We start from the raw sequence: 26,507 nt of genomic DNA, 5'->3' as shown, positions 1-26,507 counted from the left end.
TTATAGAGCCCTCATCATTAGGGCCCATACCCACATACACGCATGCATACACATTCATAGTGCTGCTCTGTCCTGCTACTTGTGCCCCCAAAATCAACCGCCACTCAGACACTTTCAGATGCCAGCCAGTTACTTAGCAACCACACCACTTCCATGGCAATGCTATAAAAAGAAGCAACAAAGGAACCGGAGGAAAGACATGAAGGAAGGATGGTAGACATGGCACAAACCGTCCAAAGAGCTGTGTTTAAAGAATCAATCACACACACACACACACACACACACACACACAGGCATGGTGACAATCATAGTCTAGGCCACATATGTCAAAGTCAAGGCCCGCGGGCCAGATCCGGCCCGTGAATTGATTATCTATGGCCCCCTGGATGATATTTAATTACTATTAGAACCGGCCCGCAGGCCACAGCCGCCCGCTGGTGTTTTGCACGCATAAACACTACATTCCCCACAATGCAACGGTAGCCCGCGAAGTCACTGCAGCGCGCACAAGCGGCGAGGGTCAGCGCGGCGAAAATAACGTAATCGCAGTGGCTCAGCTTGTGCGCGAGCGTCTCGCGCGCTGTCGATTCGCGAGGTCGTGCATCTCTCGAATTTTGTACTTTGCGCGCGCCGCGCCTCAGCGCAATGAATAGAGTCATGTTTGCAGGGTTCATACACCTTTATAAGGTGGAATTAATGCACTTGTACGTCACTTTCAAGGTCCATTTCAATATTTCCCAGCACGTTAAACTTAAGTTAAATATTTATACATATACTCAAAATGATTTGAAATAATTCGCTTTTTATTCACATTATTTAATGGTTGTTTATTTTCAAAACTCCCAATATTAACGTCTTCACGTTCTCTGTTCAGTCAGATAGCTATTTGTTGTGAAACGAAGTAGTTACAATTTCAAGCATTTTCAAGTACTTTAGCTTAAATTCCAGCACTTTTCAAACCTTTATTACTTTATTCATGTTTGCTTGTTGAAAAATATTTTCACTTGAAATTACTGACAGATCCATAAGAAAATATTGCTTTATTCATTTAAGCATTAAATAATATACACTGTGTTAGGTCTTGGTTCAATAGGCTATGTGCAATCATTTTAATATGTTTTAATAAACATTGAACCAGTCCGGCCCTCGGCTTGTAGCAAATTAGTTTTTTTGGCCCTCGGTGTATTTGACTTTGACATCCCTGGTCTAGGCTATGCGTGAGCTGGCAATTTACAGGGTCTATTAGATCAATTGCATGGCTCCTCTAGCCTGAATATGCCACACTGCAGACAATATTAACACACAGGCATACTGTGTTCTATTACTTTATATGAGCCATACATTAAAATTTATTATTTTTTATTTCTATATTACCTAATCTACTGAGCTACCCTGTTGCCGGAGACCCCTCTCCTGTTATATGTGATGTGTATGTAAGGTTATCTAAATTCTAATATGAGCCACAGTTTATCTTTTAGTCTTTTCCAACCTTCCTGCCCATTTCCATCAGTATATTTCTCTTTATGTCTCTGGTTCCTTCTGTTCTCCGTTTAGAGAGCTGGCTGGCATTAAGGACAGTCAGAAGTGACAGACTCATAATCATGGGGGGCATAAAGAAGAGGAAAGAAGGTGGTAAATGGGACAACAGTGCCATCACAGCTTTGGGCTATTTTGGGCTCCCTGCTGTAAGAGTCTATAAATATGGCTATATCAAGATATCAAGCTACATGGTGGACTCATTTAACTCCACCAGTACCTCAGTAATGTACGAGTACTGGCTTTCCCCTCAATCAGTGACGAATTCACAAATCACAGTATTAAAATTAGGGCTGAAATGATTAATCAATGTCATTTTTGAAATAAAAACTGGACATCTATTATCCATAATTTATTAAAGAATACATTTTCATCCGAATCACTCACTGACTCAATGAAAATTAATTCTGACTGAATGGTCAACAACAAACAACAACAAAAAAATCAAATGGGTTTTTCTGAATCTCTTTACACATTCTGACGTCAAGGTTTTTCTGCAGTCTTGTTTTTGCTGAACCTCAGTCCTGTGTTGTGTCGTGAAAGCATCACTTGATAATTGTCTGCAGAAAATAATTTCACACCTTTCCAGATGTCATTAGGGAAGAGGAAGCGTATTCGTCCACTGAGGCACAGGAGCGACGTGGTGGGCAGGAGGCGGGGCCTCTATTGTTGTTACTTTTTACTTTAACTCCAAAGTCAAATCTTTTACTCCACAACTTTATGCGAAATCTGTAGTTGCTTCAGGCTTCATATGTTCATTAAAAAGGGGAAGCACGATCAGTGTTCGGTTCAACGGCAACGCAGCAGAACAGATCCCTACCTTAAAAAATGGCAAATAAACCTTAACTCGTCAACAAAACCCAGGGCCTTATCTGAGTAAAATTCTTTGAAGTAGTCGAAAAGAAAATGACTACTTCGTTTTCAAGTGCCTTCTCTACTTGCCTCAGTCCCATAAGATTTGTTCTTATAAGAATTACCCATCCAGTCTAGGGAAACACATAGAGAAATGCTATTTTCATAGGTCTACTGGTCATTTACCTTACGGAGAAATCTAACAATATCTTGCAGCAAACCTTTCTTCTTCGTTATCATTGTATACATGGTTAGTTAGCTAGCTAGCTAAGTAGGCTATTGCTAGTAGGCTACACAAAAGAAATCTGCCGTAACAACGCATTTATTTGTTTTATAGTTCATAGAATTTAGAGCTTCCAGCTACCTAAATGCATTGATAATGTGAAAAAAAATTAATATTCGACCATAGCACCTTACATTAGAAAGCAAATACTATTTAACAGTTTTTACATGCAGCACATGGTGCTAAATATTAGAGCCTTTACTTTTACTTTCAGTACTTAAGTACATTTGAAGGGCAATACCTTTATACTTCAACTCAAGCAGAAGTCTAAAGGGAGGTCTACTTGTACTGGAGTAATGTTTTACCCTGGGTGTCTGTACTTTAACTCAAGTGGTTTGTGTACGTCGTCCACCAAGAAACAAACCATGTAATGATTACATTTGCTTTATTAGACATCAGCTCACAAATATATCTATCACAAATATACTATAACAAATGAAAGATAAAACATTTCACTAATATCTTAGTTATTTCGGTATCAGCTGTTTATCTCGGTTGACGTATAACATACTATTTCTCTCACCGATGAATGAACTAAATAAAGAATGAACGAATACTCATTGATAGTCTTTTATAGTAGGCCTAAGCAATATCACGCCTGATGAATTCACGACAGGGTTCAGATCACCTTGAGTCTCCTTGATAAGAGCACTTCAAACATCTTCAAACCAACACGCCTGTCTTTTCACTCTCTACTAGTCTGTGGACTATCGCGTTGTTCTAGCTCACATTGCTGCCGTATTTCAATATGGATTTCAATCTGGCCACAATCTGGATATGGCGAGCAATGGCATTAAATTACAGTGAGTGCGCCAAGCTGATGCGTTTCTACCTAGGGTTAGTGCTAACACATGGGTAAACATTGGAGAACAGAGTACTGTGTATGGATGAACTGTGTGAGAGAAATTTTCAAAACCGCAAATAGAAACTAAATTATTACAAATAAAGTTGCATACAATAACGACTGTCTTAATCGCCCTGAATTACATGCACAGCATAAAAGACAAAAATATATGATTCAAATAACTGATAAAAAAAATAATGATCCAGCTCTCGAATCTGGCCATATAATTCACATAAAGATGTGGTGTGCAGGGCAGGATCAAACCCCTTTGTGCTTCTATATGCCTATACAGGCTGTTATTCAGCTCAATCAGCTGTGCTTGTGTGGACACATCCCGGATATCTGATGTGGCTGTTCTCTAACGGCAATAGTCACATCGTGTAACCCTGGTCCTATTCTCGCCACAGGCCTAATTCTAGCGACCTTAAAAATCTCGAACTCAACCTTTCAAAATGCCATTTTTAAGAGTACGCTAAAACATTGGCGCGCGGCAACGTTTATCCTCAATGCAACTGCAGTACTTTATTTGACCAGCAGAGGTCACAGAACAGTGGTGAAGTTACATTTGATTTAAATGAGGTTTCCCTACAGTAAATAAAAGTGTTCTTTGTTCAGAACATCATAAAGTGTGGAGTCCTGAAAAGCAAAACAGAGAAACCGGTCCCATACCATTAAGCACAGTCATCAAGCACAAACGTTTAAGACCTTTTACACAGAATGACACACATGTACACAAGCTGGAATGTGTCTTGTTACAGATTTTGAAAGAATGACGAGTATTTCTCAAATGAGAAACAAATTAATGTTGTAGGAACTTAGTTTGCACATGATGTTTATATGTATGGTCGTATTCCAGTGAGTTCTGTGTATTTACATAAATTATTGGAAAACGGTGAAAAATTCTTGCTAGTTTGGAAACGGTTAATAGGCTACAATTGATCTGTTGCTGCATAGCGCTGCCATGTGGTTTCCTACCACAGAGTAGCAGCAGCCCCACTCCAACATCAGCCGTGTGGGGCGTGTGGCGCTGAGGAACACTCTGAGGAACTCCGCAACATCTCTCTGGCTGCATCATCATGTCTGCAACAGAGTGCACCGTTCTGTTCCTGAAGTCATGCCAGCCATTCTGAAAGCCACAGTAGTCGTCTAGCATTTATAAGGAACCAATGGTTTGTTCTTGCAGGTTTGTCGCATTAAACTAGTGGCTCCTCTGGACCCTTTTTAAAAAAGACTGATACAACACACAGTGGTTTAGTGCTCCAGCCCACAGATCCATGACGGGTCTACTGTTACTACGCTCTTGTAGGCAGAACTGTAAGTCACTTTAGGCTCTATAGTAATTTAGGCTGGAGTTTTCAACAAACATTTTCCCTCCAGAAATGTAAGATCTTTCATTGAGTTACTTCACATGGTCTATGATCTTTTTTCAGAAAAAGAAAATGGCTACCAGTCCTTATTGTATTGTGTAGTGCAGCACAGGAGCCAAGCTGACACCAGGTTTGTAGTATCCTGTCAGAGCCTTATGGGTAATCTGGTGGCTGTGACATGATTCCTTAGTGCCTTTCCCATCACTGTGGCCAACCTATTCTCTCCTGCTTCAGAACTATTGCTTCCTATTGCAGCCTCTGCCTCACATTCTTTTGACAGCATTCACAGAACCTAAGATGGCACGTTTGCTATCCTCCTGCAAGGTGTATCCCCCCCCCCCTCATCATAGCATTGATTATGTGTGGGTGGGCAGGTTAGGGAATGTAGGTGTGATGATGTAGGGAACACTGAGACTAGGGTACATATATTTCGGCTTAGGCTGACTTCAAAGTTGTTCATATCTAAAATAAGGTTGAGAACACCAAGATCCCAAGAAAAAGAGTGCGGAGAAGGTATATTATGTTTATTGTAGTCTGCAGCAGTGGATGTGGAGTTCTGCCTCTATATTGTTGTCTACGTGATTATGGCTTCATCAGGATACAGCAGTCTTGGCTACACTCAGCATTCAGACAACACACACTAGCTGATTTACTTTGTTTTTTGTTTTAGTTTATTTTGTAGTCTTTAAATACCAATCAAAAGTGCATTCCTGGGCTTGCAGGTAAATGTAACTACCGTAGTTCTCAGGTCTTTCAATATTTGGTTGGAAAAAACCAGTAAGACTTCTCCCCTGAAGAGGAGGAGAAGAATGAAACAGCAAGATAGTGAGGCTTAGAACCATAACTACCAGAAGATACGAGTCTTTCTCTCCAGGACAGGTGAAGGAAGAGAGCAGAGCGGGGAAGCTATGAAGATGTCCGTCTTGTTCAGGTCCGCCGGGTCCCCTCACCGTTTCCACTGCTTTGGCCAAATCATTCTTCTCTCAACCTCAAGATGTTCCTTCCAGTTTAGAACATCCTCTTGGGAGGTCAAAGGGCATAATCCAAACCCAAGAACAGTTCAGAACGAAGGTATGACATCACATATAAAGATAAAGATCAATGAACAGAAAAGAAATCTTTAACATATATACAAGTACCAATGTCCTTCTCTTAATCTTAAATAGCTTTTTCATAATCTCTTTTTATTATATTTTATTTATTTCTCAGTTACTTTCTCGTATATTGATAAAACGAGTAAAACAAAATAAAGCTCTCCACAACCATTGTTCTATATAGCTGTTTCAAAACCACATGTATCTACTTGAACATTCAACAAACACCTACCTCACGTGACATCAAAGGGAACAAGCATGGGTAATTTGTTCATTTGTCCATTCAGACACTTTGTGCTTATGTTGTTGTCACACAGGCCTGTGATGTCATTGTGTTATATGTGTAGACTTGGTCAGGTACAGCACACATGGACATTAGAGACATGGCTAACAGTGCTCACAACCGAGACTCCATTAACGCATCTGTATCATCTTTGCTCTCTACAAGTGAAAAAAATTGAAATAACTAAAGGAACAATTAAACAGATTACAGAACAGATAAAAAAAAAAGTTAAAAAGCAGAAGTAGAAAGACAAAGAGACAGAATTACAATGTCACAGGAGGATAATAGAAGTGAGCACCACGTCATGTGTGATCGTCTTGGCAACAAGCCCCTCCCCCTCTCCCCGCTGCCATGGCACCATGGAGGCGGGGCAGCACAGGTGGGGGTGGACTCTACCCTTCTTCGTGTTCTCACTCTCCCTCCTTATCTAAATCCAGGCTTGCAACAAATCCCCCCTGAGCCCCACTGACACAATTATCTCTGCAGCTCATATTAGGTCACACAGAAATGGCGGTCACGACCATCTCCATCCGCAACACAAGCTGAAAACCAAGAGCCAGGACTCCTGTCAAAAGCATCTGCCTTTTGAATAGGGAGTGTTCCCTTTGGACACAAATTTTACGCACCATCCGTAATCATCTGTAATGTAATAGCAGACGGGTTGCTCTGCTGTGTTGGGAAAACATTTTGTGAAAGGGACATAGAGCAGGGATCAAGACTAAATAGGGCTGCTTCTAGTTCAAGTTATGATTACAGCCAGAAATGTCCATTTAAGTAGATGACGGAGATAACTCCAATGTTAAAAACAATATTAATATATGAATAATATTAGGTTTGCTAACCATCAAGAGCCAGTGGTGTCATTTCAGTGAAACTGTGCATTCCTGCAAAGACTTCATTCTTTTCTTTTGGTCTCTTATTTTGTTGCATTACTAACAGCAATATTGTAAGATGGCTAACATTTGAAACAAATTCATTAAACAATCTCAACATTGTGCTATAATTTGCCTTGGTCGGGAATACTGTGATTGGTCAGTATCTGGGAGGTATAGGGGAGGGGTTTACATTTTGCCTTGCGTCAAAAGAAATGGGCAACAAATTCGAGGTTTGGGTTCACGAAACACCTGTTAACATTAAGAGAGCAAATCAGCTTTTTTTTCTTCCTGGGAGAAAGACAAACAACACAAGCTTTAACCACTGTTTGTACTACACAATGATCAGAGAAGAGTCAACCGAAGAGAAAGCAATAGATATCAAAGGACAAATTACACTTGAGTTAGCCCTTAAAGTGAAACAGTTCTGAAACTCAATTATATGCCCAATCATTTGAGAGAGAGAGAGAGAGAGAGAGTGCAAAAGGGAAAAAGAAGAACAGTAAAACAGGCAAATGCAGATAGGTACCAGCAGTGTCCAACGAGATGGAAATTGTATTTTGAAATATCACCCTCAGTCCCTCCCTTCAGCCCAAGGAGGGGATGGGTTGGAGGGGGATAAAACACCCTCCAGTGCAGTCGCTTTCAGTTCAAAGGTCATTTGCTTAATCGTAGGCCCTAGTTAGTGTCCATTCTGCCCTTTCACTGTGCCTGTGATATGTGTGCTCTTCCGTTGGGGGTTAAAGATTGTGACCATGCTGCAGTGCGTCTAAAGCTACCCTTCACTGCTCTTTGACCATCCTAAATAATATGATGCGATGCCTGTGAGAAGGTCATTTTGGAAACGCTAATCTTCAGACCTTTACCATTTCGACAGTTATAATACAGCACTTCTTTTTGCTTTTTGAAGATGTGATTTTGCTTTTTTTTCCTTATGCTTGTCAGTCAGTACCTGGGAAACAGAAAGCACCGGGGCAGTTGGCTTTAAAGGGACAGAAAGGATTCAAAGCGATAGGGAGACTTCTTGCCGGTATCTGTGCCATAGAAATCCATGTTCAGAGAAGGACACAGCACAGGGGTCCTGGTAGTCCATGGGAGGGAGGTACGTAGAGGGAGAGAGGGAGGAGTTTGTAGGAAGAGGGTTGGCCCTGGGGGAGGAGCGGGGGCAGAACAGGGCGTGGCCGGGCTGAGCAGACAGGGTGTTAACCGAGAGGCTCTTTGCTGCTCTCCCGCACCTGTTGCACACTCTTACTCATCTTCATCTCCGTCAGCTGGATGTAGCGCAGCACATTTGTATCTACCAAAGGTGGTGGTGGTGTTGGTGGTGTTGGAGGTGGTGGTGTTGGTGGTGGGGGTGGAGGTGGGGGTGGAGGTGGTGGAGGTGGTGGAGGGGGTGGTGGTGGTGGTGTTGGAGGTGGTGGGGGTGGAGGTGGAGGGGGTGGAGGTGGTGGTGTTGGTGGTGTTGGAGGTGGTGGTGTTGGAGGTGGTGGTGGTGGGGGTGGAGGTGGTGGGGGTGGAGGTGGTGGTGGTGGGGGTGGAGGTGGTGGTGGGGGGTGGTGGTGGTGGTGATGGTGGTGGAGGTGGTGGTGGTGGAGGTGGTGGTGGAGGTGGTGGTGGTGGAGGTGGTGGTGGAGGTGGTGGTGGTGGTGGTGGAGGTGGTGGTGGTGGTGTTGGAGGTGGTGGAGGTGGTGGAGGTGGTGGTGGGGGTGGTGGGGGTGGTGGTGGAGGTGGTGGGGTGGTGGTGGAGGTGGTGGTGGTGGTGGAGGTGGTGGTGGAGGTGGTGGTGGTGGTGGTGGGGAGGAGCAGAACAAGAAGACAAGAAGAAAAGGTTTCACACCAATTTCACACCATTTTACAGCCTGACATACTCAAACAATGCATTAAAAATGGCTCTATTGTTTTGGTGATGCATCTGGGTGAGAGTGCACCAATTCAATTCTCAGTAAGTATTTAATCAGTTAATTTCTAAACTAAGAATCTTTGAAAATGAAAGACGTGCCTTTTGCTAATGACATTTTCTGCACATTCTGCATTCTTTCATTTTAACAGAAACATGAAGAAATATTACACTAGTTGCATTTAACTGTTTCTATTTAGTTATTTAGCCACGAGGAATCCTCATGAACATGGCTAAGCAATCCCCCCTCACACCCCAGGCCCCACCTGTGGGCTCACGGCTCTTGGCATCCCGGAGGTAGCGTAGAGCGCAGTCGTAGTCTCCCAGGTGGTAGAAGGCGATTCCCGCGCGGTACATGGCTTTGAAGTGGTCCTGCTGATGGCCCAGCACCTTCAAGCAGTACTCCTTCACCCGCTCGTAATTCACGAGCTCCGACTGAAGCAGGCATGCTGGGGACAGAGGGAGAGGCAATAAACCACACCGCTAAAAACAGCCAATTCAAGGTAGGTCACTGGCCAATGCCACGGATATGAAGAAAGGGGGAGACGCAAGAAGTGAAAGTTGATTAAACTGAACAGAATGCAGGAACAGGGCGTAGGACAGAGAAACAGACAGAGGAAAAGGAAAAGACCAAACAGAAGAAAAGATCAACTGGATGAGGTGAACAAATATAGAGGAAGCCCTTGAAAAATATGACAGGGCAATATTAAACAATATACAACATAAAGCCCAACATCTTCAGTCCTCAGCAATGTGGCAAAGTGACACTCAGGAAAGCAGATGGTGATTTTTAAAATATGTTTATATTTATTTATGTATTTCAAATCAGCTATATGAAAGCCCTGAGACTTGCAGATTCACTCTCAGCCTGAATCAGACTGCACCTTTAAGCTTTCAAAAGCAAAGTGACAGGCAAAAGGCAATTGTTTTATCTTCTGAGTTAGGAGAAAGTCTAGGGTATTTGCCTTGACCTTGGTCTTTAAGAGCAAAAAACAATATCCTTACAAATCGGGGCTTTCTTTTAATAGCATGCATAGATCCATGCCACCTACATGACTATTAACCCACTTCACACATAAATGACATTAATATAACTGTATCTTTAATACGGCAGCATCAGAAGTCAATTAATAATAGCTGATTAAAATCTCCCTAATGCATTTTTAAACAATATAAGACAGCTGAAATCCTATTTCCTCCCCCATTTCCAAGTTTAATGAATAAAGCATTAGAGGTCTTTAGCTAATTAATAGCTCTGTGGAATCTCAAAATTAGACGCAGTGGTCCTGAAATAACATCTGTACTGCAAATGAATGAAGGCAGGCAGCTGTCCACATGCCTGTGTGTGTGTGTGTGTGTGTGTGTGTGTGTGTGTGTGTGTGTGTGTGTGTGTGTGTGTGTGTCCGCATGCCGCCAGGCCACCGTCCAATCACGAGCTATTATTTAAACAGCAGGAACCATGGCTGGACTGTCACGACTTAATTTCATATTTTGATTCAAACTCACTGGATGCCGTGTGTGTGTGTGTGTGTTCCATAGCCCTGGACCTTACCCCAAGAGAGATCTGCCATCGACTGTGACTAAGGCTCAAGCTAATGTTGTTATGACTTATCCATCCTTGTCATTCATCCTGACACACACACACACACACACACACACACACACACACACACACACACACACACACACACACACACACACACAGATAATTTCTGGGTTTGATTATTTTCAGCACAAGGAAATCCCCTCTGTGTCTCTGCCGGAGTGACACTGAGAACACTAGCAGAATCCAGCGCAAAGGTGCGACCCCAGCCAGGGTTCACAGACGCAAGCCCTCTCTCAAGGAGAGCACCGTACGCCAAGGTCACCCCAGACGTCTCCACCCTGCCGTTCTTGTCCCTGTCCCTCCATCGAGATCTCCAGCCTCCACCGACACTCAGACAGTGTTCTGATGAGTCAGGGGCTATCAAACACAAAGCAGGGTGTCAGGACGAGAGAGGGAAAGAGAGAGAAAGAGAGAGAAACGGGACTCAAGGGGTCATATTCATTTAAACTACTGAATAATATTATTCAATATGCAATACTGAACATCTGTTCTAGAACAGCTGCTGAGTTAAGTCATATCTAAACTTCACGATGCAATGGAGGAAAAAACTGCTCACTTCCAGTATTGAAGCCACAGTCACTAGAAACAGACAAACTGGCCAATATTTCAGCTTCAGCCAAAGTGCATGGTAACATCTGGTGATGGGAGGAGCACACCAGTGGGCGTGAACAGCAGGAAGAGGAGCGTTTCCACCACTGCCTCAGAACTTAACTGCCTCGGGACCTAACTGGCTCGGGACCCATCTGCCTCGTGATCGAATGCACCGTCAGCAGCTTGTTGAAAGCAAAGCTAAATGGATTCATGGCTCCTTTGCGTTCAAGTTGCCACTGTACTGCCCTGGCTTACCCACAATGCACTGCTCTCTGTCCTGAGCTGACCCCTCCCATCCTGATTAGTGCTCTTGTCTGTCTCAAGGTTTCTTGGAGGACTCAGCTTCCGTCACACAGCCTCCTCTTCTTCTCCTGCATCTTCCCCGTTGTTCTCCTTCTTCACTTTGTCCTTAATTCAATCCTCCGCACATTCCTCTCCATTCACATTAAAGCAAAACTTTTGAAATGTTATTACACAAATTCAAAGCCAGAGATTAGGAATGGAAGACGAAGACATTACAAATGGAACTGTACTTGTGCCCAAAATGTCATTGCAAAGGTTGATTCGGTCTACATATCTAGATCAGCTATGCTTCACCTAGGCTTAATCTGGAATTACAATAAAGATTTTTAATTGGAACAGTGATTTGCGAGCCTGGGTCAGGGGTCAAGGCTGTAGCAGCCGAGGTCACAACTCATAATGGCTCATTTACATGTACTGTTTGCCAGACGTTCGTGTCCTGTTATGAACCCCTAGTGGGACATACAGTGGACTTCTGGGTGAAGCAGTAAACGCCCGTCAGCTCCAATCATCCTCTCTCACCACTCTGGCCCCACCCCTCCTGTTGAGGCACTCAGCGTCCTGTATTCTGTTACACACCAGACGGCCCTAATGGATCCTAACACTCTTTGCAATGTCCTGATTTTCTGTCTCTCTTGCCTTTGCTTGCTCCACCCGAACCAGACACACACGCACACACCTACACCACCCGCACACGAACACACAGCACCACAAGCAGCAGCACGCTAATTTATCACCCAAATGGGTGGGCGTCACACTGCGGATGCAGAGAATTGCACTTAAGCGTGTGCTGAGTGGCCGGGTGAGGATGATAATGGTGGCGTCAGGGTCTGCCTGTTAATGGGAGCACTGCAGTTTCATCTCCAGCTCGGGGCCAAGCCTGACGGAGAGGCGAGGGAGCGGTGGTCATCTCACTCAGGCAAACAGTAATCCCTCTGGAAAAGGTCGAGCACAGCTCCAAAGTGCTTCCACTTTGACAGGAGCACATCAGTAAACACTGGGAGCACTGGAACCAGGCATTCAAAGTTCCATGTCCTCTTATGCTGTGGACATTTCATGGAGGTGATCATCTAAACACGATCATCTAAACAACGCTTGAGTGTGTGTAGGCAAACAGGAGAATCCAAGCAGGCTGATGAACCAGGGTGTGTGTGTGTGATGTGTGTCTGTTGGGGTGGGGGTGGAGGATTGCGAGTGCCAAGACAGGCAGACCAGATTAAAGACAGTGAGTACTCCAGACCAGATTAAAGACAGTGAGTACTCCAGACCAGTTGCTCGTTAATGGCCTTCTACACGTATGCCGGACCAGATCGGTGCCCTTCGTCCTGAGTTCTCCCCTGAGGGGACCTCCCCTCTGACAGATCCAGTGTGTGCACAGTCAGGAGTACCAGTGGAGCCCATTTAAAGCCACTGATTACCCCTCTGTTGCTCGGGCAGTAATTAGTTCTCCAGAAACTGAGTGGTCAGTCCGGGCGACCCATTGCTCTGCCGGACGTCTCCCCTCCCATCGTGTCCTCGTTTGACCTTATGGCCTTGCTCACCTTTGCTCCAGTGACCACGCCTGCTACGCCCCTCCTTCACCTCCACCTGACTCCACCTACCCTGTGGCCTAAACCCAGGCCGCCTTCTGTCTGGAGTCCCCCGAGGGCTGTGACACAACTCATAGGCTATGACACAGCCATCATTTCACACAGGGTTTGGTGCTAAAGACAATTTGGTGCTAATGACCAAAGAAGGTCAGACAGAAAGAGCACATTAATCCTGGGAATGTCATCAGCCAATCACAATAACCTACGCCATGACTGTCACATGCAGCAAGGACACGGGGGTGTATCCCAAAGGAACTCGCAGTTTTCATATAATGGCAGGTGCACCCATGCATGCTCTGGGTGAAATGGAATATAGAAGGGTGTAGTGAGGTAGATTCCAAGCCAATCACATTCATATGAATCATATTCATCTTATGTGCCTTATAGCGCCCTGCTAAGCAGAATAGCATGGCAAAAAATAGCACATTTGTGTCTTGTATTAATGAATATGCTATGCAATGTAGGTCAGGACTATTGTGAGGTTTACACATTCTTTACCCGTCAGATTTATTGCACTGTAAAAAAAAAGCTGTTTATCTACATAAGGAAAGAATAATAGTCTTGTCAGTAATAATATCCATTATGATCATCGAGGAAAAGCCTCACTGTGATTTCTGCCCGCTTAATTTATTTCCACCTGCTGGTGAAATTGCCAAATTATGTTCAGATGTGATGTGATTGTGGTCCTTGAGATTTTAATTACTACTTAAAATAAATAAATACCCATAATTCATCTGGTGTTGTCTGATTTTGTGCATTTCTTGTTAGGCAGACATTGAACTGGTTTGTTAACCTCACTGACATTACCATAACACCGCAAAACCCACAAGGAAGAAAGCAAAAACACCCAGCCTTTCCTTTCATGAGACAGGCAGTGATGACCTTCGGGTCTAACCCTGGGCACCGAGGTCATCATTTAAACACCAGGCCCCTCAGTCCTGAGTGTCATTTCCTCTGCTAGCTTCAGTAGCCTGATGCTAATTTGCTGTCACTCAGTGCAGTGTTCCTTGAAGGACACTGGGAGGAGGGCCAGCTCTAAAACCCAAGGCCCATTTGCCTCTCCTGCCACCCCCATAGCACCTTTACCTCTTCCACTGTTACCTCTCCTGTCGACTGAATGCACCTGCTACTCTTTAATCTGTCCACCTGTCAATCAAATGCCAATATGAGTGAAACCTTGCCGTGTTAGTCCCTTTGCAGTTCGGTGTCATACTCGCATCCGCTTATTTCATCTTTGATCATTATACGACCGTTAAAGTTGCACTCTCTTCTTGTCTGAGCGAACATAATAAGACTCTCGATCAGGTTAATAATAGCCTCGGCTGACAGCCGTGACAGAACTACTTTAGCAGAGGCTAAGTTCACATTGTCAAAGCCCACCAGGACTAAGGCTGCACATGACCGTGACTGCACGGAGGTTGGCGCACCAGACTGCGTTTGCACGGAGGTTGGTGCACCAGACTGCGTTTGCACGGAGGTTGGCGCACCAGACTGCGTTTGCACGGAGGTTGGCGCACCAGACTGCGTTTGCACGGAGGTTGGAGCACCAGACTGCGTTTGCACGGAGGTTGGAGCACCAGCCCTCAGGCTGTATTAAAGCAGCACTGCAGCTGCAGGCCGTGATGAGAGCCACGTTCCCCTGAGGAAGAACACATTTTCTTCTCAGCACATAGACACGGTTACTGGTTACTGGCTTGAGTATATGCAGAGATCTTCCCCTACATTAAGACGCTGCAGCGCGCAAAGCCTTCGCACACAGAGGAATATACGAAGGTGTGTGAGAGTGTGATCAAGGTTGTGATCACAGCTCACACTTCCCCTTTTTCCACTAAAACTGCCAGCTCTCTTGAAGCCAGGCCCCCGCCCCGAGAACTTTTCTGCCTGTGCCAGCACCAGCACTCGGGTGCCTCCGAGATCGTCTGCCTGATGGGGAGGACTTTTTCGGTGGTTCCGCGGTTCACGCCATGAGACAGGGAAGACCAGGTGTGTCGCTAGGCGTGCCATGAACCCACTGGCATGTCTCCTCCCTCTCTCGGGGACTACGCTCGGTGCTCCTGTGCCACATGGGCTCTGTTTCCATGGAGTAGCCAATGGTGCGGCAGGGTGCGAGGCACACCGCATTACCCAGCGAGGTCGTCTTGTGAAGAGCGTCGCTGTGGAATCACGCGAGGAGTGTTTTGCGATAAACATTTAATGGGGCATCTCATCAATCCTACAGCCAGCCCAAACACACACACACACACAAACACCCAAACACAGAGCTCATAATGCTCAGCAGCCCGTCTGTTGCATTATTCATGAGCCCACAACTCAGCAGCCCATCACAACCCCTACTAGATACAACAACGGCCAATCACAGACCAGCACACCCAACCATGGCCGTCCCTCTGTGTGAACACTCACATACTCTTTCACACTATTTACATCGTGCAGTTATAGGTGCATCTTATGGCCATAGATTGAATGTCCATCCACAGACCGAAGGAAAGGAGACAAAGTGAAGCAGAGAGTCCCAGGCCGAGGGTCCCTAAGTGAGGCACTTAGCATTAGAGAAGCTTCAGGAATATGTTACAGCAGTGCAAAGGGGGGGGGGGGGGGGGGGGGGGGGGGGTCTCCAGGTCTCCAGGAAAATATCACAGCACTTTTCAGAAATTTCACGGCAGCTCAGCACTTTTGTAAATCCCCGGTTTTTCCACATGGCTTTTGATTTTTGTTTCATTCACGGACCACCTGATTTTAGCGATTTGATTCCCACCATTGTTACAGTGATAACGTCATTAGAAGAATCTGCTGGTGTTTAGCAGTTTGGCTAAATCAGTGTAGATCCTTCACCCAAATTAAAGCTCTACACTTGTTGGAAAGCCTCTTTTTATCATATCAAGTTTTCTATCAAGTTCAATCATAGCTTCAAACCTGTAGCGATGGAACTCATTACATGCACTAAATATAGAATCTGTGGTATTGCCAAGATTTATTGATGGTGCTAATAAACCACCTGAGCAGAGTGCTATTCACATATGATCATCTAGGTCCGGGTTTTGTATTCCAGTTGTGCAATATGTTCCAGCACCAACCCATCCCGTGCTTGTGTGTTGTTTGTATAGAACAGCTCGATGCAGAATTTGCTGCGACACTTTGACGTTACCTGCCCGAGCGCGTCGGAGTGTGTGAGCGCGTGACTGAGACGCTGGACACGACACCGATGACCCCTCCAGCGCTGACACTAGGACAGCAGCTCCTCCCGCTTTCCCGTGATATTTATTGATGTCGCACCTGTTTCAATGTCGTCTGGGGACGAGCGCGAGAACGGACGTGTACGTCGGCGTTTCTACAGTCCATCATATATTAACGCACAAACTCACTGTTGGAGCTGTGGCTCCGGTTACTTGGCTGGTTACTTGGACTACAGGCAGCGAACGCTGGAGAACCATAACGAAGCTTTTCTCACTGAGGTATAAAAGGTTCTGTAATAGTGGAGGTGAATGGATGTAGGTTTTAACTTGATGTTAGAGAAAACGTTAAGTTAAAAAAAGCTCTTCTGGTAGAGAACATGTTATTTTGCTGATCTGTGGTGCTGATGGTATCAAGGGGAGGAGGCCAGCAGACTGTCCCCACATGACATGTTGTCCCAGAAACAGCCAGCAGTGCACTAGACTCCTACACCTACACAGTGACGGTGCCAAGACTTCTAGGGGATGCTCTGCAACACACAACACTGTTCTCGTAATGCTGTTCACGTAAATGAACACTTGTAACTGTGTAACAATTACAGGATTAGTGTAATCCTGAAAACAATTATAAATACATAAATAAATAATAAGAACAGAAAAAGAAATTAGTTTTAATCTGAATGTTACTGAAGTTTGGTAAAGTCTAGACATTCAGATGAACATCACAACCACATCATTACTTCTTTGCTAGTAAACCCATCAATATCCACTTAAACTGTTTTAAAGCTACATTTTTGCAACACTGCTTCACTTTTTAAGGATTCAAATATTCTTTTTCCTGAAACAGTCAAATGTGCAGAATGTTTTTTTCTGTTACATGTGTGTGTAAGTCAGTTAACTGTGTGTACATTGTGCCAACCCTTATTGACCTCTTTTACCAGTGATCTGTTTTTGACCAAAATAAAGTGTTAACCGAATGCTTTTACCACATGTATACTGTAACTGCATGTGTATACTGTAACTGCACTTATATTGTTTAGGAATACAGCATGAATTGCTATTATATATGCATTTACATGGAAGTACACCATAAGCTACAACCAGTCAACTAACTTCTGATTACATAGAACTTAATGAAAAAAGACTGCTTGCCCACTGGTCTAATATATAGTGCAGGCGTATCAAATTAAGTACTAATTAGTTTTTTCACATTGTATGTTTAGTCATAAAATAAGCTTGTTTATGCAGTAAACAAGAATGAAAAACAAAATCCATCACAGTGTGACAGACTTGGGTTGGGGGTTAGGGGTTGGGGGTTGGGGGTTAGGGAGGAGACCTGCAGTAATGTTCCCACCTCATCCACCTTATAAATAAGCACTTGATAATAAAGATAATAAAGCAGATGGAGCAAATGGGGTGGGTTGGGGTTTGAGCAACCCCCTTCAAGTCAGTTTTACTGTAATAGGTAACCACAATAGTTATGCTTTTTCTCTGTCCTGTTTCGGTGTATGTCTGAAAGAACACACAACAATACTTTGGGCCCACAGTACTTCCTGAATCTCAGGGGGTTCCTACATTTGTTTGGTCAGGTGACACTGTCAAACACTTTCCCCAGTAGTTTGTTTATTTAACACTATGCTACATGCTCGTAACCGAATTAATAAATGGTAAACATCACTAGATTTTAATACTTCAGTACTTATGCTGTAAAGGGTATGTCGATTTTTAAAATACTTTTTCTGAATCTCAATAAAATTCAACAGGTCCAATAATTGTGTAAGTGCACAGGTGACTGATTTAGCTAAAGCAATATTCAAACATTGTAACCAGTGAAGAGGAGGGGCGTGGCATTCGTTTACCACTGAAGAGGAGGGGCGTGGCATGCGTTTACCACTGAAGAGGAGGGGCGTGGCATTCGTTTACCACTGAAGAGGAGGGGCGTGGCGTTGGTTTACCACTGAAGAGGAGGGGCGTGGCGTTGGTTTACCACTGAAGAGGAGGGGCGTGGCGTTGGTTTACCACTGAAGAGGAGGGACGTGGTATTCGTTTACCAGTGAAGAGGAGGGACGTGGCATTCGTTTACCACTGAAGAGGAGGGGCGTGGCGTTCGTTTACCACTGAAGAGGAGGGGCGTGGCGTTCGTTTACCACTGAAGAGGAGGGGCGTGGTGTTGGTTTACCACTGAAGAGGAGGGGCGTGGTGTTGGTTTACCACTGAAGAGGAGGGGCGTGGTGTTGGTTTACCACTGAAGAGGAGGGGCGTGGTGTTGGTTTACCACTGAAGAGGAGGGGCGTGGTGTTGGTTTACCACTGAAGAGGAGGGGCGTGGTGTTGGTTTACCACTGAAGAGGAGGGGCGTGGTGTTGGTTTACCACTGAAGAGGAGGGGCGTGGTGTTGGTTTACCACTGAAGAGGAGGGGCGTGGTGTTGGTTTACCACTGAAGAGGAGGGGTGTGGTGTTGGTTTACCACTGAAGAGGAGGGGCGTGGTGTTGGTTTACCACTGAAGAGGAGGGGCGTGGTGTTGGTTTACCAGTGAAGAGGAGGGGCGTGGTGTTGGTTTACCAGTGAAGAGGAGGGGCGTGGTGTTGGTTTACCAGTGAAGAGGAGGGGCGTGGCATTAGTTTACCAGTGAAGAGGAGGGGCGTGTTAGTTTGCATGTCTTCTTGGATTTTGATGGTGTCCTTCATATCAAGTTTTTGTTGTTTGTTTCAAGGGTTTATAAATGTTTGTTTGATTGATTATTTTCTGGATTGCATGTTCTGTATGCCATAAAAAACTAAACCAACAGATTACCATAAGAGAAACCAATTCAAACATCTAGAAAGATTTGCTTTCTAGTATTAAGTTGTAAACAGTTACAAACAAAAATTAACAACTTGACATGAAAGGTTTTTGGTTTTCCCTATTTTAAATGCATTTTGGTATTCAGTGTAAATAGAACTGAAATTGCCACATGAAAGTAATGCACTCCGTATTAATTCAGGATAAAATCTCAGCCTGTTAGATTAGTAATCCATCACCTGTTGCCCCTTGCCATTACACACAGCAAAGAGTGTTCACTAGGAGTGTGTTAAGCTTAGATGTGTAGATTGCTTTGTCAGTTAAAGCTCATGTAAGCTGTTTTTAAAGTGTACTTCAGCCAATCGGTCTATACAACCTGCTAGCTATAACAGATGATTTGAGGATAAAAAATGTCATTGTGACATTTGGTGAGGTCTGAAATTCTGCAATCCAACATTTGAACATGGGTCAGGTTCAATAAACAATCAGGAAACCTTTCTACAAAAAGTCATCCCTCACTGGTTATCACTTTTTGACAATAACGTATTAATGCTAGCATGAGGATATGTTTTTCACAGAGACTAAAAAGTACTTCAGTAAGTCAGTCTGTACAAGGGCGTTTGCCAAATGCCATAAAAACAGTTACTTTGTGTCTTCATGGGTGGCAGATAGCAGGATTAGCTAAAGAAGGAGCTTTAGTGATTCAATCTTGTAGACTTCAGCAATAGCACACAAACACTGCTTATAGTGATTTTAATAACTCCAGCTAGCTACCCATCAACAGCTGGGAAGGTCATTTTTAAAGACATAACAGTGGCCATAATGTGGGGTTTGTTCTTAGCTCAGAGGTCTCTAACCACACAGGTGATGCTTCCTAGGATTCATTCTGGGATTCTTCTCAATAAACTGCCCCAGTGTCTGCCCCTTTTAGTGGCATTTAGCTGATCTATACAAACAGATTTCCAGTAGCTCTGCGTTACTGAGGGTCATTTCTCAAAATCCTTGTATCCGTGTAAACACTTTGGTGCCTTTTGTAATGTTTGCCACGAGTTGGCTTGAGACGTAATGTTTATCACAGCCCATCAAAGCAACACTTTCTCACTCGTCACGGTCCTTCAAGTTCAGCCGTTACTGAACACTTCAGTGCGATAAATATACTCCATCTTCTTTTAAAAACACGAGTGATTCCTCTTCCAACTGAAACCCTGTCACCTCTGTTACGCTAAACCCTACCCGCAGTGGCCGCAGCTATATGTGGGTCCTCTGGTGGCATAAATAAAACCATCTGGAGACAAATAGTGTCCTCGTAAATGTGCAGGCTTCCCAGGAGTGGGGCTGTCCCAAAATAGGGATCGAACAGCACACGCACCCAAGCAACCGTCACGGCGAGAGAACTATGAAGGATTTGGCAATTAGGTAACCCTCTCACACAAACAAGATCCAGGGACGTTATGTTTTTACACAGATCCTTTGTGTATCTCATAATGGACCTCCCAACGTCTGGATGGATCTGTATTGGCCTCTGGAGACCAGCTAGGCAGGGCTAATGCGCAGGGTGTGTTTGTGCTCAGAAAGCAGCACACATTACATGACTCAGCACGACTAGCTTGGAGAAGGCACCATGTCCTAGATGGGGGCAGACTGCTGTCAGCAAATAAACCTGCACCCAGCACCATGCAGGAATGAAGTGATCAGAAATAAGTCAACACGCAAGTAATAAAGCGATCAAGTGACACACAATAGATCACTGGACAAAGCTATAGTTCCAGGGTCTAAAGGTACCGTACATTGAAACGGGTGCCAAGCTGTAATCCCGAATGGAATTACACAGTGTTGTCTAGGGATCTAGCAGGATTTGATGATGTAATTGTGTATGTGAATGTCTCATTCTCTCATCAGCCTCCGTGTTCTCGACCAGCCAGCACGACTGTATTTACTGCAGTGACTGGTACCGGCTCGGCAGTTTCCTTGGAATTTGCTTTCACTCCCTTGGTTCTTGGCTAGGACGAAGTAGCTAAGAACACACACACACACACACACACACACACACACACACACACACACGAAAGGTCTTTGCACGTTCTGAGATTAAGCTGCTTATTTTCTGGTGTCTATCCGCCTCTCTCAGCATCGTTTGTTTTCGCTCCGTGGCGAGCAGGTCCGCTATGACATAATACAGTGCTGTACAGTGGGGTCTGTGCTGACCAGACCCCCACGGAGATGACGCGCCATCTGCAGGCCTGGCACCAGCTGCCCTCGTTTCTCTGCTGGCCGACACCCTCACCACCAACGTTGCCTCATGAAGGGGGCGGAGTGACCTCCTCAACCACCCACCATCACATTCATCAATTTATCACTCTCCTACACAATGGCACTGATTATTATTATTATTATTTTAGAAATTATGTTTTCTTTCTGCTGCAGGTCTCTTGGGGAAAAGGAAAAAAATTGAGTGCTGTTGGTTCTCTCCAGAGTTAAAATGAAAGGAAGGAAGGAGGGGGGGAGAGAGAGAGAGAGAGAGAGAGAGAGAGAGAGAGAGAGAGAGAGAGAGAGAGAGAGAGAGAGAGAGAGAGAAGAGGAAGGAGAGTAAGAGAGAGAGACTAGATGGTTGGATTCAGTCTGACAGCGATTAGAATAAGCTGTATTAGAGAAACAGTGTTTCATGAAGTTAATCAACCCATCGAGTCCCCCTCGTCACAGCAAACTCAGAGGAATGACAGTGATGCCCACTGTGTTGAGGCAGATTTGGTCTGTGGTTTAATGAGATACAGTATACCATTATCCTCACCATCCATGCATTAGTGTTAACATTACTGTTGTCACTCATAATACAGACAGAATCAGTGGAGATTAAATGCTGGTGGTTTTGGGCATCGCTCGGACAGAACCCTGATGAGTTCTTATTTTCATGTCCTGTTTTAGTGTGTTGGTAAACAGAGGCAATTCAGAACACCGCACACTCTGAAACTGACCGATCAATCATGTAATCTAAAAATATAATATAGAAAAATGGAGATCTATTACAGTCTGTTGCAATATATATATCAACATATATATCAATAAAAAGTATCTTTTATATAGTATTAATTCTACATGCCTTGAGCTTTGCCAGGGGCATGAGGTTAAGGTCAAATTGATTTTGTAACTGAATGTAGTGGCATTGCTTGGTGTAGATGGTTCTCAATGTTTGTCTGTCAGACATCCTGACATCCTCCTGACAGACAGCCCCTCAAAACCGAACAAAAGAAATCTGCATTAAGAAAAGATTCATCACAACAAAATACCAATTTTCTTAACATCAGATGCCCTTCTTGAGTTAGGCTACACCAGATTCAGCTCCATTTGTTCAGGGTTGGCTGATTTCACAATGAAATACCTGTTTATAGAAATACCTGTGACATTAATCAGCAGTTATGATAATGCTGTCTTCCAAAATTAATCAGCTTAAAAATCAAGTGACAAAGGGCTCCAAGTACTTTGCTTTCCAGTAGCTTTATCTTGTCTTTGACATAGAGGTCACGCAGACATTGCAAATATATATCTAAATTTAAATATCGAATAAAAATCTTCTATAAACAATATAATATTTTTATGACCTATAATGATTTGGCCAGGTGTCATGTTTGGGGTCTGATAAACTTTGCAACCCGATTAACACCAAGAACCGCAGAACCTGCACTGCGATCCACAAAAATGTCTGACAAATGGAACTGTAACCCACATACAAATGGTTCCTGCCTGACCGTCTCCAGGGAGAGTGTTTTTAATAAAAACGCCAAATACACCATTTGTCTTCTGTTGAGGTTCGGACAGAATCAGGTAGCAACATTTTTTGTGCAGTTTTCTTTCCTCATATCTGCCTTGCTTCGTGCAGCTTTCTTCTTTACCTCTTTGGAACTGTGCAATTTCCTTTTTGTCTTCATGCACGCGGCCCCCACCATTTCTTCGACTACACTCCTTGATTTAATTAATCAGGGCTGACAGCTTTAGCTTCGTAAGTTTTATTGCAGGCTTCTTGGGTGTGTCACAACACAATCATGCCTCTTTGCTGACCCAAGACTTGTGTCCTGTAAGGATTACTCAGCAAAGATGAGGCAGCGTTATTTCTAAAGTTGCTGTGGCTGGTTGAAGTCAAACAAAGGGAAGGGAAAGCTTGTCCTTGTCACAACAATCATGTCTTTTTATGGAACTGTGTCTCTCTCTCCCTCACACGTACACACGCACACACACATGCACACACACGCACACACACAATTAGCCTGTCTTTCGTTTTCTCTCTCATTCTATCCATCTCCAACATGACCTACAATGGCAGCATCTGTACCAGCCTGGTCCGGCAGGGTTCACAGCGGGTTATTCTATCAGCTTTCCCCCCCCCTCCCCTCTGAGCCTCAGTCATCCAGCCTGCTTGCTGACCACTCCGGTTGTCTAGAACAGCTGAGAGACACAATGGAGGGGGGGAGGGGGGACGACGACGACAACAACACTGGCTGTGCCAAAAAATAATAATAATAAAACAAGAAGATAAGAAAAACCGTCGGATATTCCTGATCTGATCCTAGACATATGAAAGAATTCTTCGAACTTGCACAGTGGCCTAATGAACTTCCCAATTAATAACTTGATCTATGATCTACTTGTTTATAGCACCATGCATTGCCAAAAAGAACAAAATTATTTTCATATGACATAAAATAATCAGGATGAGGTAGTCCAGGGGATGCTAACCTTAGAAACAAACATTCCTAGCTTCATGCTAATGTGAGTTCTGATTTCAACTTGGTATTTGTGGACTATTTAAAAGACATAGAAGAACATTCTAGAATGTGTTGTGTCATTACTGGGAGGTACAACGTAATTTCACGTTGCTTGTACAATGACAATAAAGCTGTTCTCCTCCTCCTCAATTGTTTTCCCTATAGGGCTACTTTGCTAGTTCTAAGCATGACTGTGTTTACATGGAGAAAGTGTAAGACAACAAGGGGATAAGGGGATGAGAGTCTGGGGAATGTTGAACCAACACTGGTGGTGCCAGCAACATGCATCACTGGTTCAGGGTGCCTTGCTGACTCCCCTGAGTCCAGAAATGTTGACCACACTTAGAAGAGCAAAGCTGGACATCACACTAGTCACCATGGGGGGGGGGGGGGGGGGGGGGGTACTGAGGGCTACAAACATCAGATCCCAGCTGCCCCCTCCAGCAGGTGTCAACAGATCACTGGTCATTTATCCGATGCTTAAGAAATGTCTGTGTTTTGAGTTCCACACCTTATGTCCTGTCCACGCCTTCAGGAAGGATCTATAGCTTTTTGTCTATTGACTTAGACAGTTGTTCCCCGATGAGACATACAATCAAAACGCTACATTATGCACTAAATTTCATTTCAATACATACACACATATATATACACACACAAATTAAATGCTGGAAAGTGTGATCTCACTAGGATGTAAGAAAAACAACCAATTTGTCATTTTGTCGCTACCGTCATATGTTGTATAGTTTTTTTCCCCTTTGTTTATAAAACGAGAGCCAGAGGTTGATATCCATGGCACTACGAACCCTGTATATTCATTTACCACTTCTCCTCTCTAGTCCCAAACACATCAGTTAATTGACGGTGTTTTAAACTGGCTTTAGCCAGAGCTCTTTGACAATCCACACAAACCCCAGCGAACAAAGGAAGCAAATGGTTTCAGCGAAGGGGCTCCAGTGCAGGTGTGTTTAAACTCACCTGTCAGACTGTCGTAGCACTCAATCTCTGTACTCTCCACGGCTCGTCGCTGCTCCTCGGTCAGTTTGGCCGCCGCCTGGTTCAGCAGGCTCACCTCGGACCCAGTGGTCCCGTCGACGACGTGTACACCCTTCAGTTGTAGCAAAGCCCTGTGGTACTTCCCGATAGCTTCCCGGAATTTCTTTTCCTTATAACAACGGTGGCCCTCTTGTTTGAAGCCGATCGCTTTCTGTATTTTAGCCTCCATCTCCGTCTCTGCGTTACCGACGCGATACCCTCCCCCGCCGTCTCCACCCGCGGCCGCCGCCAGGCTCCGTCCGCCCGCCTCCGGATAGCTTTTTAGGCTCATGATCGAGTGCTGCTTGGCTTCCATGTGGCTCAGTGTGCGCGACTGCAGCGGTCCATGCTGCTCCGACACGGGCGCCTGTGTTCTCTTGAAGGGTTGGAGCAGCGTGTTGTGCATAAAGGATGCGAGTCGAGCGGCAATCAAGAAATCAAGCGACAATAAGTGGGGGGATGTCTTTAAAAATGAGAAAACACCGTCCACACGCGAATAATATTTGGCACTTAACTACCTAGGAGATACAAAAATGAACGAAAAACCCACGTAGAATCGAGCGGATTGGATTATTCTATCGAACGACGGCGTTGCGCACCGATGGAGGCTGGAGGACGCCTCGCACTCGAGCCACCGGCACGCGCAGCTTCAGCACCACGGACAGCGAAGGCGCGTTCTGCCGCGCGGCATCATGGGAAGGGGCGAGTCGTGAGCCGTCGCAGCGCTCGCTGCTGCATCACGATCGCGTTTAAGAATAGCGTGGCGGTTTCGCACCGACGTGGACCAGTATTAACTCGCGACAGACCACAGTAATAGAACACGACGTCGCGTCTACGAGTACGGGATACCAAAGCAATCTCCGATTTTAGCAACATCAGCCCCACTAAAGGTGCAAAATTAACTGCATATTTGGTAGGCCGTAGCTGGAGTCAGATGACTAGTCACAAAATCACAACAAAAACAACATAAAAGGTTTTACGGTCACCTTCCAGAATAATAAAAATACATTAACAATTTTTATGGGACATCACTGGCCGTTCTGCATATGTCCTTTCGTTAAGTTAACCAGACATCCAATAAACCGTCTAAATAAAGCTTAGCCCACTTTAAGGTATTAAGAAAACCTCAAATCATGTCACCATTTAATAAAATTGTGTGCGAGAAACGCGCTTCCTTCTAGTGCTTTCATTTTACAAGAAAATACCATTACGTTGCATTGCATAATCTAGATATATGTGTGTGCGATTGGAGTTGCAAAATTATTTCGAGCGACGCGTGACTAGCCTACAAACTGACAAAAGGCTCCTCATTTTTATGGATGTTCTTTTAGACACTTCCACGCTGTCGCTAGATACACGTAAATTGCAATCACCATCGTTAGTGATCATTTGCTTCAGGTTGTGCAGACGTATTCTTCTCGCATGGCAGCCTCCTAACACCAGCCTTCACATTTACTCAAGCTTACAAATAGGAGACAACCGAGTGTTTTACATTAGAAGGGTGACATGGTACTGGAGTCCAGCAAGACCATCAATGTACCTGCACTTCACCCGAGCTGGTAGCGAAGGCCCACTGTAACCTACTCTAAATTAAACACCTTTAAACTTTCATAATTTTGTCATCGTGGTCCATTAAAAAAGGTTTACCC

General features: G+C 44.4%; 1 protein-coding gene across 1 annotated transcript; it reads right to left on the bottom strand.

The window, feature by feature from the left end:
• Positions 1-3,167: 3,167 nt before the first annotated feature.
• On the bottom strand, positions 3,168-26,214 carry ttc9b (tetratricopeptide repeat domain 9B). The gene is made up of 3 exons (XM_076990245.1): positions 24,802-26,214; positions 9,295-9,477; positions 3,168-8,428 (listed from the first exon to the last, which is right to left on the bottom strand). Exons 1-3 carry the CDS (start codon positions 25,262-25,264, stop codon positions 8,334-8,336), a joined length of 741 nt encoding a protein of 246 aa, XP_076846360.1. The 5' UTR covers positions 25,265-26,214; the 3' UTR covers positions 3,168-8,333.
• Between the last annotated feature and the right edge of the window lie 293 nt (positions 26,215-26,507).

The sequence above is a fragment of the Brachyhypopomus gauderio genome, chromosome 2 (genome assembly GCF_052324685.1).
Source record: "Brachyhypopomus gauderio isolate BG-103 chromosome 2, BGAUD_0.2, whole genome shotgun sequence".
In the NCBI taxonomy this organism is placed as follows: Eukaryota; Metazoa; Chordata; class Actinopteri; order Gymnotiformes; family Hypopomidae; genus Brachyhypopomus; species Brachyhypopomus gauderio.
This window is presented reverse-complemented; position numbering and strand designations above follow the sequence as displayed.

Bases quoted from the DNA above. Each gene is read 5' to 3' on its own strand.
- ttc9b (XM_076990245.1), bottom strand. From the start codon at position 25,264: ATGCACAACACGCTGCTCCAACCCTTCAAGAGAACACAGGCGCCCGTG. The intron at 9,478-24,801 runs GTGAGTTTAAAC...CTCTGTCCCCAG, and splicing joins GTGCTACGACAGTCTGACAG to CATGCCTGCTTCAGTCGGAG. The intron at 8,429-9,294 runs GTGGGGCCTGGG...CACCTTTGGTAG, and splicing joins CAAGAGCCGTGAGCCCACAG to ATACAAATGTGCTGCGCTAC.